The 16956-nt window shown below is 32.7% G+C and overlaps 1 protein-coding gene across 1 annotated transcript in view; it reads right to left on the reverse strand.

Moving 5' to 3' along the window:
• CNTNAP2 (contactin associated protein 2) overlaps nucleotides 1-16956 on the reverse strand; it is a 2668322-nt gene that overhangs the window by 1489275 nt on the left and 1162091 nt on the right. The window contains exons 5-7 of the mRNA XM_043968036.1: nucleotides 16296-16499; nucleotides 10872-11056; nucleotides 2888-3031 (exon numbers count right to left, since the gene is read on the reverse strand). Of these exons, the coding sequence (XP_043823971.1) occupies nucleotides 2888-3031; nucleotides 10872-11056; nucleotides 16296-16499 (533 nt within the window). The remainder of the gene's footprint in view (nucleotides 1-2887; nucleotides 3032-10871; nucleotides 11057-16295; nucleotides 16500-16956) is intronic.

The raw sequence follows: 16956 nt of genomic DNA on the forward strand, positions 1-16956 counted from the left end.
CCTTGGCTCCCATTCATTTTTAATGTGTAGACAGTCTGTAAAGATGACATTTTCATCTAATCCTTCAGATTTGTTTTTCCTTCCAAACACGTGCATACCCTGAAATGCCATGGGTCTTCTACGCCTGTGCAAAATCTCAGCAAGTTAGTGATCAGATTTAAGTCTGAATGTCTCTTTGAATTAATATTCAAATTAAATTTCCTTTACACCTTCACAGATGATTATTTAAAATATTTCCTTTTATTGATGAACAGGACTGTCTCTGCAAATTATCAGGGCTTCTGGAGCTGACCACATACGTGAGCCATGAGAACTGTCTCTATGGCCAAGTAAAACGTTTTTCTTGAGTGATCAGTGGCAAATTCTGCAGCCTGGATATAATGAGGGAAAGTGGCAGTAGGTTTGGGGCATCAATCTTTCACTGAAATGTCAGCCTCTGGCATCTTTGAAAGCAAGTCTCATGCACAAATATTTGCTCTTGTCTAGAAGTTCTTTCTATATAATCCCCACTTCTCTTTGTTTTGCCTAGAGCTTTCAGAATCAATTGAAATTCTGGCTCTGAATTTCATTCTATTGCTGGGAATGAAGTGGGGTGTGTGTGTGTGTGTGTGTGTGTGTGTGTGTGTGTGTGTGTGTGTGTGTGTACTTCCCTAAGTGTGTATATTTGTCAATGTGTATTTTAAAGGGGATATAATTGGAGAGTATTTTCACTTCCTTTTATACTTCACTCAGCTATGCAGGAACACTTACATATATCATGTGAAGTCTTTTGCATGGACTTCACACTTTAAATAAATTTGTGAATCAAGTGAAAGTGGTTGAGGAACCAATGAGAAGGAGTCATAAGGTGTTTAATAAATGTTTATATACTGACTCATCCAGAAAACTCAATGAAACATGACAGAAAAAAAATATTTTGAAACAAACATTTCATTTATGGATTCTTGCTCTGTTTAGAAAATTTTAAGTAATAACTGAAGATAAGAACAATTTCTTTTTTTGTCCCTTTTTTTTGCTCAGTGGCTTATAGAGTTCTAAGAACAAAGCAGATGCTTAATAAATTCATGTAAAGTGACTAAACAATTTTTTTTGCATAAATGGGGAATTAAAATGGATTGCCCATACTACCACATTTGTTCTCCAGAGCTAAAAATGAGAATCATTATTAATATTTATAGCTAGACTTTATATAGGAATTGAAGGTTTACAAAGTAATTTACATCAGTTATCTCATTTAATCTTCAGAACAACTCTATGGGCAGCTATGTGGCACCGTGGATAAAGTACCAGCCCGGGATTCAAGAGGACCTGAGTTCAAATCTGGACTCAGGCACTTGACATGTACTAGCTGCTGTGTGACCCTGGGCAAGTCACTTAACCTTCATTGCCCTGAAAAAAAACCACCCAAAAAACAAAAACCCTATGAGTTAGGTATAATTTTATCCCCATTTCACAGATGAGGATATTGAAATAAAGAGGGATTCAGTGACTTGCTCATTGTCAAGCAGCTTAGAAGTGGCTGAGGAAACAGCACAACTCAAGGCTTTTTGATTCAAAGTTTAGTAATCTATCCACTCTGCTATCTAGTTGAATTCAACTATTTTATCTTCGTACAAAACAATCTTACATTTAAATTATTTTAACATAAATTTAAAAAAATTAACTTGAACACATAATGTTCAACATTATTTTGTTTTTAAAGGTTGGAATTTTTTTCTCATCATGAAAAGTTAGTGACTTTTACACATAAATATTGTAGTAAAATCAGTCATATTTGAGCCCTGAACAGACCGCTATTTCTGCCCTAAGAGCCTTCAAGTTTCCTTCTATTTTTATGTTTATCTCAGGAGTCAGAGCTGGGAGAGCAGACACTTTTTATTCATAAAAGCCCAAAGGTCCACCTTATTGTTAAATTTCTAAAATGTTTAAATTCTACACTTTCCTATTGACATAACTATAATAGGCCCTATATTTCCCACAAAATATAGGGATTAAAAGGATTCACTTTTGAATAAGGCCTGGTCCTAGTTTAGGGAATTCAAACCAAAGTTAGAGATAGGGAAATGGTTCAGGCAACACCCCCCAGATTGTTTTGTTGGAGAAGGTTGCTCTGGTGATGCTACTATTAACTCAGGTTTAAATGATATTTTAAGTTGTTCTCTTTTAAAATATAAATTGTTTATTTTTCCTAATAAAACTTCTCTTCTCATAGTGCATGAAAATAAGAGAACTGTGTTTTTACTTTCAACTATTTTCATATATTGTATTTCATAAAACATTTTAAAATATAATGTCATTTAAAATGTATTTACAAATAGGGACCGGTTTATAAAATTGCAATAGGACTAGTTGATCATGGAATATACTGTCCTAGTTATACCCTGTGTTTGATGTATTTTTACTCTTTATAGAAGCACTTGAAAATACTTCTTTTTACCCTACATTAATGAAATCTACTCATATGTCTTTAGCCTAATTCAGCTACAGTCACCTAGACCTGAGACATATCAGGAGTCTAAGCACCATCTTATGACCCCAAAGTAATGTGGGTTCTTTCAGGAGTAGTAGTCCTTGAATTTCATTAAAAATCTTTCAACACACAAAAAAATTGTCAAACAGCACCCGAAGTGACCTCTTACTGAATATATTGTAGTTTACTGAGGATTCTTTTTCACAAATAGATCTAGCTGATTGTCTCAAAGGTCCCTTGAAAACCTTAAAATTCAAAAAGCTTAAAGTACTTGCTAAATGAGTCTAATGATTCCTAGTAATTTCAGCTCCAATATCACCAATCCTCCTTTCTTCCATTTGTGACAAATGCCTGTTTTAGGCAAGTGACTGTCTCATTTATCCATGGACTAAAATACATTGAATGGACAAGGCTTACCACATTGGAAGGCTCTAACTTCTTCCTCTTGGCAAGATCAGTGATATTATTTCCATTGTAATTAATGCTTTCCATGCATCCTTTGAAATTCTTTCTACTGTTGGAACTTGGCTTCCCAGAAAAAGGCAGACCTCCAAAGGTTATCTATGAGAAAGATGAAGATGTACAGAATCCAATATAAATACAATTTTAAAATAGAACCAGGAAAACATGGCTACATTACCCAGTGATGGAGGTTACTCATAGAATAAAATACGGACAAATCCTCTTCATGGTGAAAACAACGTCAAAATACCCCTCTTTATACATTAAAACAAACCTTCCCTAAAGGAAATATTACTTAGGGTGATCTAATTTCAAAAAGAATCAAGTCCCTACCAGTATCATATAATTGGGTGGTGCTGTCCTGTACTTGCTGCTGTTGTTTTTTTACAGCTTCAACTGAAAGTGTTTTCTTAGAATTGATGAACAAGGTAAAAAAGTCTAAGTACTTCTACCATATAGACTAGCTGATCATGGGTGGCAGTATTCTCTTTAATTATATAAAGTATTCATAATATCATGATATTATGATAGGCAAACATTGAATCTAATAAGGGAACTAGAGTAAGACTTTAATAACAAAGAAGTAAATCACTGCTTTAGTAGATCATGAAAAGGACAATGATTATATGTGTGTATGTATGTATTCATGTATGTATGAACGCACATGTTTGTGTTATATATGCCTTCATCTATATGCATACACAAATATACATACACACAAAGACATACAACACATATATAGACATATATATGCATATATCATACATATGAATTTGACATAGCAGAATATACACATATAAAAACATATATGTATACACAAATATATGCATGCAATGTGCATATATGCATATGTAAACATGCAATACACATAATACAATGCACACATATATGCATCACACACACACACACACACACATATATATATATGTATATTTTCCATTTATGGATTTGACATTGTTGAATACACATATATACTAACAATAAATGTGTGCATACATAGATGCATATATGTTCATGTGTGCATATACACACCTGCACATGAGTCATGCACATATATGAATTTGACACTATAGAATACACACATATAAACATATGTATATTGTCCCCCTCCACATATGTGTGTATAAATTTGACATTGTGAAATATGTACAAATGTGCGTATGTGTTCATATGTGTTTGCAAATATAATGTAATATAACATTAATATAATATAATTGCATATACATATACATATATATAACATTATAGTTATATGCATACTTATATACATATATTTATAGCTACCTTGATTGACAGATATCTCCAATAACAATAGTTTAAATGCTTAAATCTGCCTTCAAATTTTTGAAAGGCTAAAACATGGAAGAAGTACTTTTATCATTTACTTTTCTTTAACAAGGTAGAACTATTTTTCTTCTGTGAAATAAATAGGACTCTTGTTTAAGTCTAGATTAGACAAGATGACCTCTGAGATAACCTCGTTATTCTAAGATTATTTTATTCTAAGAAACTACAGAAGAATATGTGACTGGGTATGAATGATTGAAAGAATGTCCCAAGGGGAACACTTAATATATGGAGATGTATGGGGAGTTACTAAATAGGCTTTTTTTTTTAAATGCGGTGTTGTATTTACAAGACAATGGAGTGAAATTTTGTTCCAGTACCTTGACAAGCAAAAACAAACCAGAAAAACAACAGCAGCAGCAAAAAATATTTGACTGTTCATATGAAAAATACGAGATGCTCGACTTTTAAATCTTCCCAATTGCATGAAAGGATTAAAATCCATTGAGGCTATGATTAAAATCATGAGCTCTAGTTGGTGAAATTTGTTCTCTTGGGATTAGGCTACCCTCCCAAATTTCATTTGAAAGAGAGGCATCCAATACTACTTCTGTCTTTAACACCAATGTCAACTGTAGGCAATCATTTGACATCACTGGGCCTCAGATATTTCACATGAAAGATGATAAGGACAAACTAGAGGACCTTTGCAATTTTATATTCTCTAAGTTTGTAGCTATAAAAGTTTGTATCTGGGGGATAGGTAGTAAATGAAACTTTTGGATGAACAAGTCTTTATAAATTTGAACTTTACTGCTATTGATGTTCAGTCCAATCTTCTTTTCCTCTCATCTTGCAATACAAAAAAAATGGTAGTGCCATTTGTTAAAAAGTAATGATGATGATTTGATTTGTGGAATTCACAGCATGAACAATCTTCTCATATGTTATACTGTTCTAAAGTCAGGAGTTATTTCTAGCTCTGCTTTGGAAAAATATCATAAGGTAAGTTGAATACTCAGATTATGTCCCTGAATTGTCCAAAGTGGTCTAGTACTCTCTTAACATTTACATTTAAAGACTAATTTAGCTCTGGAAACTCTGAGGGTGTTTATTATTGGGGATAGCTATCTTATAGGGTCTAATTTAGCTTAGAATCACCACCAGCTCCAAGGACCTAGGGGACAAGGAATGGGTCCTACTTTTTTACTCTCCACCAGCTGCTTTGTAAAATAAATGAATGAAAAGATGGATGGATGGATGGATGGATGGATGGATGGATGGATGGATAAAGGGAATCAAATATTCTCATTTCTATTATTATTATTATTAATAATACCAATAAAACACACACAACAAGCTAAATAATACTAATACATTTAAAAATTCACAGTTCTATTTATTTCTTTGGGTTTTTTTGTTAGATGTTTCCTTTCAGTTTCAAATTATCTTTCTCCTTCTTTCCCTTCCCCCAATCATTAAGAAGGCAAGCAATCTTATTACAGGAGTTTTATTTAAAGCTAATTCTTATTCTATTTCCTCTCATTTCTATTAGAATATTTAAAAATAAAAATTAAATTTAAAATGTCAAGGCTTCATTTTTTAAACACAAGGTAAAGACCTTTGAGTCTCAGAGAACACATGAACAAATTATGTACCACTACTGAGTGTCACAGTATTTTTAAGTACCTCATTAGTTTCATGAAACTCAAATGAACAGAGTTTGGAGTGGGGAAATAGAGAAAAGAAAGAGAAGACATTTGAAATGTAAAGAAATGCTGCATCTAATGATAAGCTATGCACCTGTATACATGTTTAGATAATACCATGCATCAACTAGTGGGAAAAATAGCAGAAAGAAAATAAGAGATTCATAAATTATGAATAAAATGAGTTTTCTAATAAGGGAACAGATTTAGAAGTGGAAGAGATCTAGGAGACCATGTAGTCCAACCTACTCATTTTATAGATGAAGAAACTGAGAAACTGAGGGGGCAAGTGACTTGCCTAAGGTCACATGGACAGTAGTAAAGTTTGAAGTTGGAATTTGAGATCAAGTCATTTGATGCCAGAGACAGTGGCTTTTCCACTATTGAGCACAGTTAATGGAAAGAGAAAAAAAGATGGGAAAAGTAGAAAATAACAGTCATGTTTGGAAAAGAACATGAAGTTAGATGGAATTGAAGCTATTGGAGAACAAATAGAGCAAATTCAAGCTGATTTCCTTTCCATGGTTCTCTTTTTTTTTTTCTCCTATTTCCTCAAAAAAAATGAGGAAATACTTGCTCTATACTCAATAGTACAATAATAAGAGTAATAACAGATAGCTTTTACATAGCATTTTAGGTTTGCTATGCAATTTACATGTTACCTCATTTAATCACAACACATTCTTTGAATAATACCAGCATTTGAGAACAACTATTATTTTAATTGATATTATTCCTTTCCCCATGTATTTATATTCTATTGATCACTCTAAGTTCTACTGTACTTTATCCCCTATATTTCCTTTTGATAGATAGAGGAAGTAGATGTATATTGGATCTTCCTAGAGTTTATTAGCTAGTATTTGAACTTTAGAAAGTCATTTAACACCTCTGAGTTTTATTTAAATTTTTTTGAATTGATTAGGATTAAATAATCTCTAAGATCCTTCACAAAACTGATCTTTAATGATTCCTTTTTTTAGTAAGGCAATGTGGTATCGGATCAGAGACAGCATCAGAAGACCTGAGTTTTAGCTCTGCTTTGGATGTTTACTAGCCCTGCAATCTATGAAATCCCTTCAATTTTAAAATCTGATTCTATAACTTTGGGCAGTAACAATCTTTTTGAGCTTTTCCCTCATCTTTTAAAATAAAAGAAAAAAATAGCTGACTGGCTAACTTATAAGGCTGCTACTAAAATCCAGGATAATGATTTTTGTGAAATTGATTTGAAAAGGGTAAAATGCTATGCAAATATGAATATACAACTAACCCTGACTTAGTGAGAAACATTCATATTCATAGAATGGTTGGTTAGCCTTAAACCAGACTAGCTCAGCAAATAGTAATTTGGGTTATACTGCTTAACAACATAAAATATCAGAATTTTGTAGTTGATGGATTTTATTTTGTAACTTAAATAAGTGATTTAATTTGTGGCTTTCTAGATATCTGAGATTTCTTTTACAAATTTTCGAGCTATCATATGTGCTTATTACAAAATCCAGAGTTACTATAGTATATGATGAAGAATCAAAACAGAATATTCAAAAAAGTTTCTATTTTCCAAGAAACATGTTGAGTGCAGTCATGGCAAGACATTGAGACTACTTCCTGACTGCCTGGATACCTAAATACAGAGAACTTCATCCCCAACCACTAGGGTAGACATTTAATATTGAATTCTTCAGGTATAGTGGCCCATGAAATAAAGAAACAAATTAAAAATGATCCTCAGTCCCACACAGTTCCTTTCTACTTTTCAGGGGAAATGGCAGAAAAGGTGAAAGAAAAAACTAAGAATCACAGAGATTTCATTCTATGTATGAACTTTAATTTAGTTAATTTAGTTGTTTATCAAAATTTGAGTTCTTCATTCAATGACAAAATATATGTATAACTAGAGGAACTGCCTCATACCCATTTTGACACACTTGTGATCATTGAAACAGATAGGAACAAGCAAGCTGTTGGCTATATGGAAGGATAGACTGAAGATTCTCCCAAGAAAGCCAAATAAAGTATCTGGTTTTGCTGACTTTTTGTTGTTGTTTTTTGTAATGTACCCAAAGGCAATCAGGAATAGAATTTCATGGGCTATGTGTTCAATCTTTTATTACAGTGCATTTGCAAAAGAGCACTTTGTAAATAATTACAGCTTATATACCAACATCTGTTGCAGAAAATGAACAAGTAAAAGAAATTCTAAGGAAATTCTACACCCTTTAAACATAGACAGCATATATATTGAAACTTGTTTACTGTAGTGCATCAGTGGAAATAGCTGAAGACAGAAAGAAATGCATTTGTAAATAAGGTCCAGAAACAAGGAATGAGAGAGCCTAAGCCTTGGAGACCATACTCAAGCTTCACACATATATCAAGGACCCCTTTATTCTTTGTGGGCCTTATTTTCATCATCTGTAAAATAAAGTGATGGAAGTAAATGGCCTCCAAAGACACCTCCAGTTATATTGAAGAAAAGACCTGAAGAGCACTGGATATAGTGAGCACTAGATTTAGTGAGTACAGTATAGGAAAAAAAATGAAATTGCTTCTCTTGTCAAAGTCAGAAATTAAGTTGGTTCTGATCTAGGAATCTTTCCTTAATGAATTGGGTATGTATCATCAGGCCACTGAGTTGTTAGGGAAAATATATAAATTAGTGTGGAGCTATAAGACATACTAAAGATGAGAGATGTAGTACACAATTAAAATCTTATTTTACAAAGTTATAGTATTTTATTTCAATAAGTTATTAATGATTAAATTAGGAGGACAGAGAGAAGGAAAAGACACAAACTACAATGATTGCATTTAATATATAATACCATAAGAAGACCAAAATAGATTAACAGTGCCTTACTTGGTAAACATTTGTTTTATTTCACAAATGAAGAAAAAATGATAGTGAAAAGAAATACCAATTCTAAGTATGAATTCCATAGTAAAATATATAGAATGGGGCAGCTAGGTGGCGCAGTGGATAGAGCACCAGACCTGGATTCTGGAGAACCTGAGTTCAAATCTGGCCTCAGGCACTTAACACTTACTAGCTGTGTGACCCTAAGCAAGTCACTTAACCCCAATTGCCTCACACACACACACATATATATATATATATATATATATATATATATAAAATGAGAGATTTTTAATTGTATCAACTCATGAAAAAGAGAAATAGTAGAGGGTAAAAACAGGTGAAATGAAGTTTTAGAAGAGAACCAAGTGAGCAAAAGCTTTCCAAAGATATATGTGAATAGAAATAGAAGGCAGAAAAAATGGAAGAAAAATGGAAAGGATCTGGAAATATTTTATATATTTTTTTAAACACCATCAAGTTAATCACATAAATTCCACTACCACTGACTTGGATCTATTTACAGATCAGAAATAGTAATGAAGAGAACAAAGGTAGAACTCATGTACATACATTTAAGTAAAACTGCATTTTTAATCTGTGTGTGTGTGTGTGTGTGTGTGTGTGTGTGTGTGTGTGATGGAAAGAGAGAGAGAGAAACAAGACAAAGAAAAAGAAAGATGCACAGACAAATATAAAAGGAGAGAGACACAGATACAGACACAGACACAGAGAAAGAGGGACAGGAACAGAAACAGAGACAAAGACAGATAGGGAAATAGAAATGGAAAGGGACAGTGAGAGATACAGAGAGATTCTTAACTGAACTGGGACTCGTTTTGCTCTTCAATGAAATAAAATAGTTGATCTAGGTGACTTTAAAGTATTCTTTTTGTTTGTTTGTTTGTTTTTGTTTTTTGTTTTTTTAGTGAGGCAATTGGGGTTAAGTGACTTGCCCAGGGTCACACAGCTAGTAAGTGTTAAGTGTCTGAGGCTGGATTTGAACTCAGGTATTCCTGACTCCAGGGCCGGTGCTCTATCCACTGCACCACCTAGCTGCCCCTAAAGTATTCTTTTTTTTAAAAAGAAACATTCTATGATCTTCTTTTTTAAAAGACAAAAAATGCACACCACTAATGTGAATACAGTAGTAACCAAAAGATTCAATTACACTCTCACTCCTGCTCTCACTCTCTCCTCATATATAATATATATTATATATATACACATGTGTGTGTGTTTGTGCTACCATATGACTACATATGTTGTGTTTGTTTTTAACCACCAAAGTCCTACATAGTGTTAGAATTTCATAGAGGTGGCTACATAGACAATTCTTAAGAATACAAAGGATACTTCAAGTGAAATACTGTTTTGATAATCAATGAAAAAAAATGCACATTGAATGGAAATGCTTAAATAACCTCCATAAACTCATTGCATTTTAAACATCTTACCACAAGCTGGAATTTATAATTCTATATCACCCCCTCAATCCTTGAGCTCCACCCAGTGTGCATTATAACCACTATATATCCCTCTGTGTGTATATACACACACAAATACACGTGTAAATATATGCATATACACATTGGTATACAGTATATGCATTTAGATATATATATGTTTATGCATATATATATATATATATATAAACACCTGCACACATCACAATGAAAATATTAGAGTGAAACCTTCAGAATTCCTCAAGAGATTTTTTTTAAGCTACTGGACAGTCATAATAACACCATGAATAATTCCTGAATTAGAATGATATTGAAAGATTATGGAGTTCAGTTAATTGATGCTTTCCAAAAGACCTCAAGTAATATGTATAAAAATTAGATAAACTCACCATATGTGCATATTTGATCATTATTGGGGAAAAAGTGACATTTATGTGTACATGCCAAATGACTTTTAAATGTGAAAGTTTCTTTCTTACAGTCATGAGAAAGATTAGGTAGCAAATGGCAATGAGAAAACAAAATGTGAAGAAAAAAGCATGCCTGGCTTCCATCAAATGGTGTTGTTCAATATAGTCAGCCCATTTTATCATTATTTACATCTATTTCATTACCTCATAATCCAAGTCCAGATAATCAAATTCTCCATTCGTCCGAAAATGTTGCAAATGCCTATCCAGAGTCAGGTTGATGTTCCGTCCATGGCGTTCAATGATAACAGAATGCCAGTGGTGATCATCTAGCAAACTTCCTGTCATCACAGATGTATGGCCATATATGGAACCAAATTGGTTGCTCCCTGATTGATGTGAAAAGACCAAGGAAATGAATGAATGGCAGACTCACTGAGGAGGAGTTCATTTCACATACAATGTCCTCTAACTCCCAATGCTGATTCTCAGTGAAGTTAACATAGAAAATTTAATGTAATTGTACTTAAAGATGATTTGGTTTGAAGTGTATTTAACATTCTCCACAAAGGAAAGAACCTGGCCCTTTTTAAAAAAAATCATAAGAGGAAAGAAACTAACAAAATTTCAGCTGTATCTGTTAGCAAAAACCATGTTCTAAAAGTCCCCAAAGTCAAAGAGTTTAACTGATGTAGAGGAAAAATATACTGATTTTAGAGTAAAGAGATCTCTTTTAAAGTCTAGCTTCTATTACTAACTACTTGTATGACTACTGGTAGGCCAGGTAACTTCTTTGAACCTTCTATGAACCTTTTCCTTACTTATGAAATGGGGATCTCTTATTATCTGACTCAAAGGAATATTATGAGGAAAACACTTTGCAGACCCCAAATGTATGTATGGGAAATACTAATAGTTTATGTGTAATATAGCTGCCAAAGCAAAATACCCTTTAGTTTCAAAGGAGAAGGGGAATGAAGTGGCTAGGAATTGTGGAGTCTCCCTTGATAATTGAAAAGAACATCATACTATTTACAAAGAATGCAGAATGAGAAAATGCTTGGGGTTTCCTTCACTTTTCTTTTCATGATATGAAAACATAAAGGAAAATCCAAGAAACAAATAGAGAAAAAACATTTATTTTAAAAAAGGAATATCAAGGAACATTGAAATGGGGGAAGGAGATAGCCTTTTCTAAGACCAATTATTTAACAAAAAATGAATGATGAAGAAAGAGAAAAAAGTCCACCATCTATGACTTTTAAGGGGAAAAGGCATAGTTGCTTTCAACACCAAAGCTCCAGATGGTTGATAGGAAGTGAATGACACATGGGGCCTCTAATGACAAAAAACTTTCTTAATGTGTGGTGCAGCACAGTATAATGGGGAAAGGCCCTTGAAAATAAGTCAAGAAATCCGGATTCTAGTTTCAACTCCATGATTCAATATTTGTGTGACTATGGGGAAAAAAAATCATCTCACCTCTCTGAGGCTCCTCCCCTTTAACATAAAGATGTTAGATTAGAGCAGAGGTATCAAACAATCTACTCATGGCAATGGGTCCAAACACATGAAAATGAAATTAAGAAATATGTGATAAAATAGAAAAAAATACAGGAAAACATTGATAATGTTAGGTTGAAGTTTCCTAAGTGAATATATGGCCTGCAGGGATTCCTATGTACAGTAAATAGCCCTTATTCCTATTTGAGTTTGATAGCAATAGACTAGGGGATTTGAAAATTTCCTGAAACTGAATTTGTGATCCTATGATCCTAAATAAAAGCACTCTCCTTAAATTGTAACAAAAGTCAATTATAATGTTATTACATAGAGATTAACATCTTTCATATTTCAACAGGAAGTATTTAAATTAGCACATTAAAAGTAATGATCGCTATTGATGTTCCCAGATATGAGCTCGAATTTTAAAATTTATTTTTAGCTAGCTCTACACTCAACACTTGAATTGCCTTTGGAAAGGGCAATAATCAGAAGGCATAGGAATATTTACACTATTGTTTTAGGATATATATAATATTGATAAAATTTATGGTATTTTAATGATGTATGTATATTCACATACAAATAAATTAATGGGGTCTATATTTTCATGACTGTATGATGCCTTTCATAGATAAATTTCTTCTCTCAAAATAAATTTGTCACTCAGTATCTCTGCATCTTGTTTGCTATTTTTTTTCCAGGGCAATAAGGGTAAAGTGATTTGCCCAGGGTCAGACAGCTAGTAAGTTTCAAATGTCTAAGGCCAGATTTGAACTGAGGTCCTCCTGAATCCAGGGCTAGTGCTTTATCTACTGTGCTACCTAGCTACCCTGTGTATCTCTGAATCTTGTCATAGTAGATAATTGTCACAGCAATGAGAAGTTAAGTGACATAATCAGAGTTATGTAGGTAATCTATATAAAGGTAGGACTTGAATCCAGGTCATTATTCATAATTGCATATGGCCCATCTATTTATTTGTATGCAGTTTGCAGAGATGGAGAGAGAGAGAGAGAGAGAGATATAGTGTTAGAAATAGGTATCTAAAGAAGCATGATTGGGAGATAAAATGCTAATGAAACATAGAACAATACAGATAATATTTATAAGTAAGGTTGATGTTCCCTTATGTATCAATCATCCCCTTTTTAAAAAAAGTATACATAAAAGTTTTCAATTGATTAATTTGCAATTAATATATTAGAAATAGGGATGTAAATATATAAAATTATAAGAAAAAACAGTTAACAGGGTTTTTGAATCATATTTAAAATAATAATGATATCTACATATTATAGTTCCTATGATTTTCCCATCTTAACAGCATTTTTACAATTTTCCGTGTCTATAAAATAAATGCAAGGAGCCAAATGCTAGCAGAAGAAAGAAATCAAAATGAGAATATGGAAGAGGGAAAAACACTATAGCCTCAGTACTAACATCTATGAAATATTGTTTTCATAATTTTTTAGGCTAGAAGGGATAGCAGAAGCCTGACTGAAGAGTCTAAAATATAGGCATGAAATTAAAGAGTGCCACTAGAATGCTAAGCTTTCAGACCTTTTATTAAATGAGTTTCCATTTGAATCCCCAATTCAAGGTGTACCAATTTCCCTCTGGAAAAAGTGTTCCCCTAGGAGGAGGGAATGAACTTTGTTCACAATAACAGTTGGTGAGTCTCTTTCCCTCAGATAATAATACTGCACACATAATGGACAAGAAACACATGGAAGGGAAATGAATAGTTTTTGGTTTGACTGTTTTTAAGAAAAAAAAATAAATCCCCATGTACATTAACTTTGAATTGTTCTGTTTAGTTACATAAGCAGGTAGTGACAATAAGCTAAGAAGGTTCACACAGATATGCCTTGCTGGAGTGGGTAATGTATTTATATTTTCCCTCATTCTGTTTTACTAAATGCTTTAGAGGCAAGTAGCAATGAAGAAACAATGATCTGTGACTATATATAGAATACAACCACAGAATCACAAACACGCACACTCAAAATTTTCCTGATGTAAACGAAAGGATTTGTTCTTATTTTTTTAATATCAATTGGGAATATTCTGCATATATAACTTTCCCCGAACAGATACTAAAACTAGTATATAAATATTATGGCTAGCTACCACTAAAATATTATAAAATCCTACAGTTATATCATTCAGCCATTAAAGTATCTGCAGCACTATTCATATATATATATATATATATATATATATATATATATATATATGTATGTATATATGTATGTATGTATGACCCTTACAAAATCATTTCACCAAATTCAGTGCTTTTCTAAAACAGCATAATAATGTATGCTCTCCTAGTTCATTTTGGTGAGCCTGGATTAAAGATTCAGTAACTAGAGATAGCCTCATTGACTATCATAATGCAGATCTTCAAATTCAATGGGTAAAGATTGTTTTGTCATTTCCTTTTTAGAATTATGCTATATAATTATAGGAGATTGCTTCTGTGACTATTGCCATATTGGGGAAAGAGGGGAGTAAGTAATAAAGTCTATCTCACTGAATAAGAAGATTAAATCATCATGGTTTTCTGATTTATGTTAAAGTCAATATACATAATTTAACAATTAAATTTCAAGTTTGATAGCTACACAAAGCTTTTTAAAAAGAGAGAAAATTACTATTATGCCATTCAAATTATCTATCATCTGTATATTTAGGTATATCTGCCTTATTTGGAAGAGGGTAGGGAGATTACCTATTTTCAAATTAAAAGCAATAACAAAATGAAAATGTGTACAGAAGAATTTTGTTATGATAATTTTTGTTGTTGTTAAGCTGTTATGGTTTTGGTTGGGTTTTTTAATTTGTTTTTGTTTTATTTGGGGGTTTTTATTTTTTGCTTTTTGGGGTTTTTTTGTTTTTGTTTTTGTTTGTTTTTTTTTTTTGGTGCAACATCAGGTTGAATCCATATAAGGATGTTTTTGATATGGAGAATGTCTTTATCAACTTAATCATACCATGAATCAAATCAAAAACCTCCAGCCTCCCCTTCAAAAATGACCCTATACAGGGAAAGCCCAGTCCTACATGACTAATTCAGAACAAAGGTGTAAGTTATATGAATTTTCTCTGTGTCTTTAAGAAAATTACAGCATATTGCATAGAATACCAGGCCTGGAGTCAGGAATACCTGAGATTAAATATGACCTAAGATACTCATATTGCGCAGCTTTAGGCAAGTTACTTAACTTGTATTTGTCTTGGTTTCCTCATCCTTAAAATGGGGATGATAATAGCACCTACTTTCCATGGTTCTTGTAAGGATCAAAGCAATAATTATAAAGCAATTAGCATTGTGCCTGACACACAGTAAGCAGTATATAAACGTTTTTCATCCTCCTCCTCCTCCTAAGATTTTGCTTACACTTATACAAAAATAATGAGAATAATATTTGCATCACAGAGCTATTGAAATGAAAGTGCTTTGTAAACTGCACGGTGTTATATAAATGTAACCTCATAGTGGTGGAGACAATTAACGAAGTAAAGTATAGGAAGGATTCTGTTCTACAATTGAAATAGTAATATTTCATCTTTGATTGTAATATATACTTCCTACATATATATATATGTATGTACATATGTGTTTAGATAGATAGGAATTGATATATGTATATAGAAATACACTAGCCTGCTTTGCCTAAATTATAATTTTGAATATCAATGTCTGTTTTGGCTAGGGTTTTCAATTTTATCTTCTGCTTATGAGAATGGGTTAAAACACCAACATCACAGGAACAATGTCTCGTTGTTAACATAATTTTGACATATCAATCATTCCCCAATAAATTATAACCCTCTCCAGCCTGCCTCCCACCCCCACTCCAAGTAGCTTGAAGAGATAACTTAGTTAAGTGAATAGTTTGCTGAAGTGGGAGTCAGGAAGACCTGGTTTCAAATTTTGCCTCTGGCAACTACCAGTTGTGTTATGATGGGCAAGCTACCCAAACTCTTTAAGCTTTCATGAGGTGTTTCTCTAACTTACCTTTCCAAAGAAGATATAGGAATCCAACAAAAGTCAATTCATTCACATTATGAATTTAAAACATGAAAATAAAATAAAAGGAATGAGGGGGTTGAGCCTACCTAGGTTTAAGTTGAGAACCAGTTTGGCTTTTTTCAATTCCAAGGTAATATAATCTCCTTGCTGCCCTTCTCCATGGAAGATTACCCCTTCACTTTCAGAGGTTTTAAATTTCAAAGCAATGACATCTTTCAGAGTTTTCATCTTCTTATTCTTGAATCTGTACGGTAACACAACATGGCCATCAAAATTGATAACATCCGCCCCTGAGGAAAGAAGTAAATAACACTGTTGCTGAGTCATTGTATATAGGCTTTCAGTCTCCAGCAAACACAACTCCAATGGGTTGTAGCTATAACAGTTCTAATTCTGTGTCCTCTAAATATCTGCTATTAAAATCATGGGTAAATTTTTAAATCTGGGTTTCAGTTCTTTCTAATATCGACACTGGACAACGTCACCTCATAGAGTTTTTATGAGGAGTAGTTATTAAAACATGAATATAAAAGCTCCACAAATAAAAAAAAGCTATATCAATTTTAATATTAATGACACATATCCAATTGATATGACACATATTTCAAATGTCTTTTTTAGTTTGTAGCTTAATGGAGAAAAAAATGAAATGGTTGACCCTTATGGGGGAATTGTTTTTACATTTTTTTTTTATTTTTGCCATGGATGAGGATAATTCTTAATCATTTTCATAAGAAATTTTTCTCT

Source organism: Dromiciops gliroides, chromosome 5 (assembly GCF_019393635.1).
Source record: "Dromiciops gliroides isolate mDroGli1 chromosome 5, mDroGli1.pri, whole genome shotgun sequence".
Lineage (NCBI taxonomy): Eukaryota > Metazoa > Chordata > Mammalia > Microbiotheria > Microbiotheriidae > Dromiciops > Dromiciops gliroides.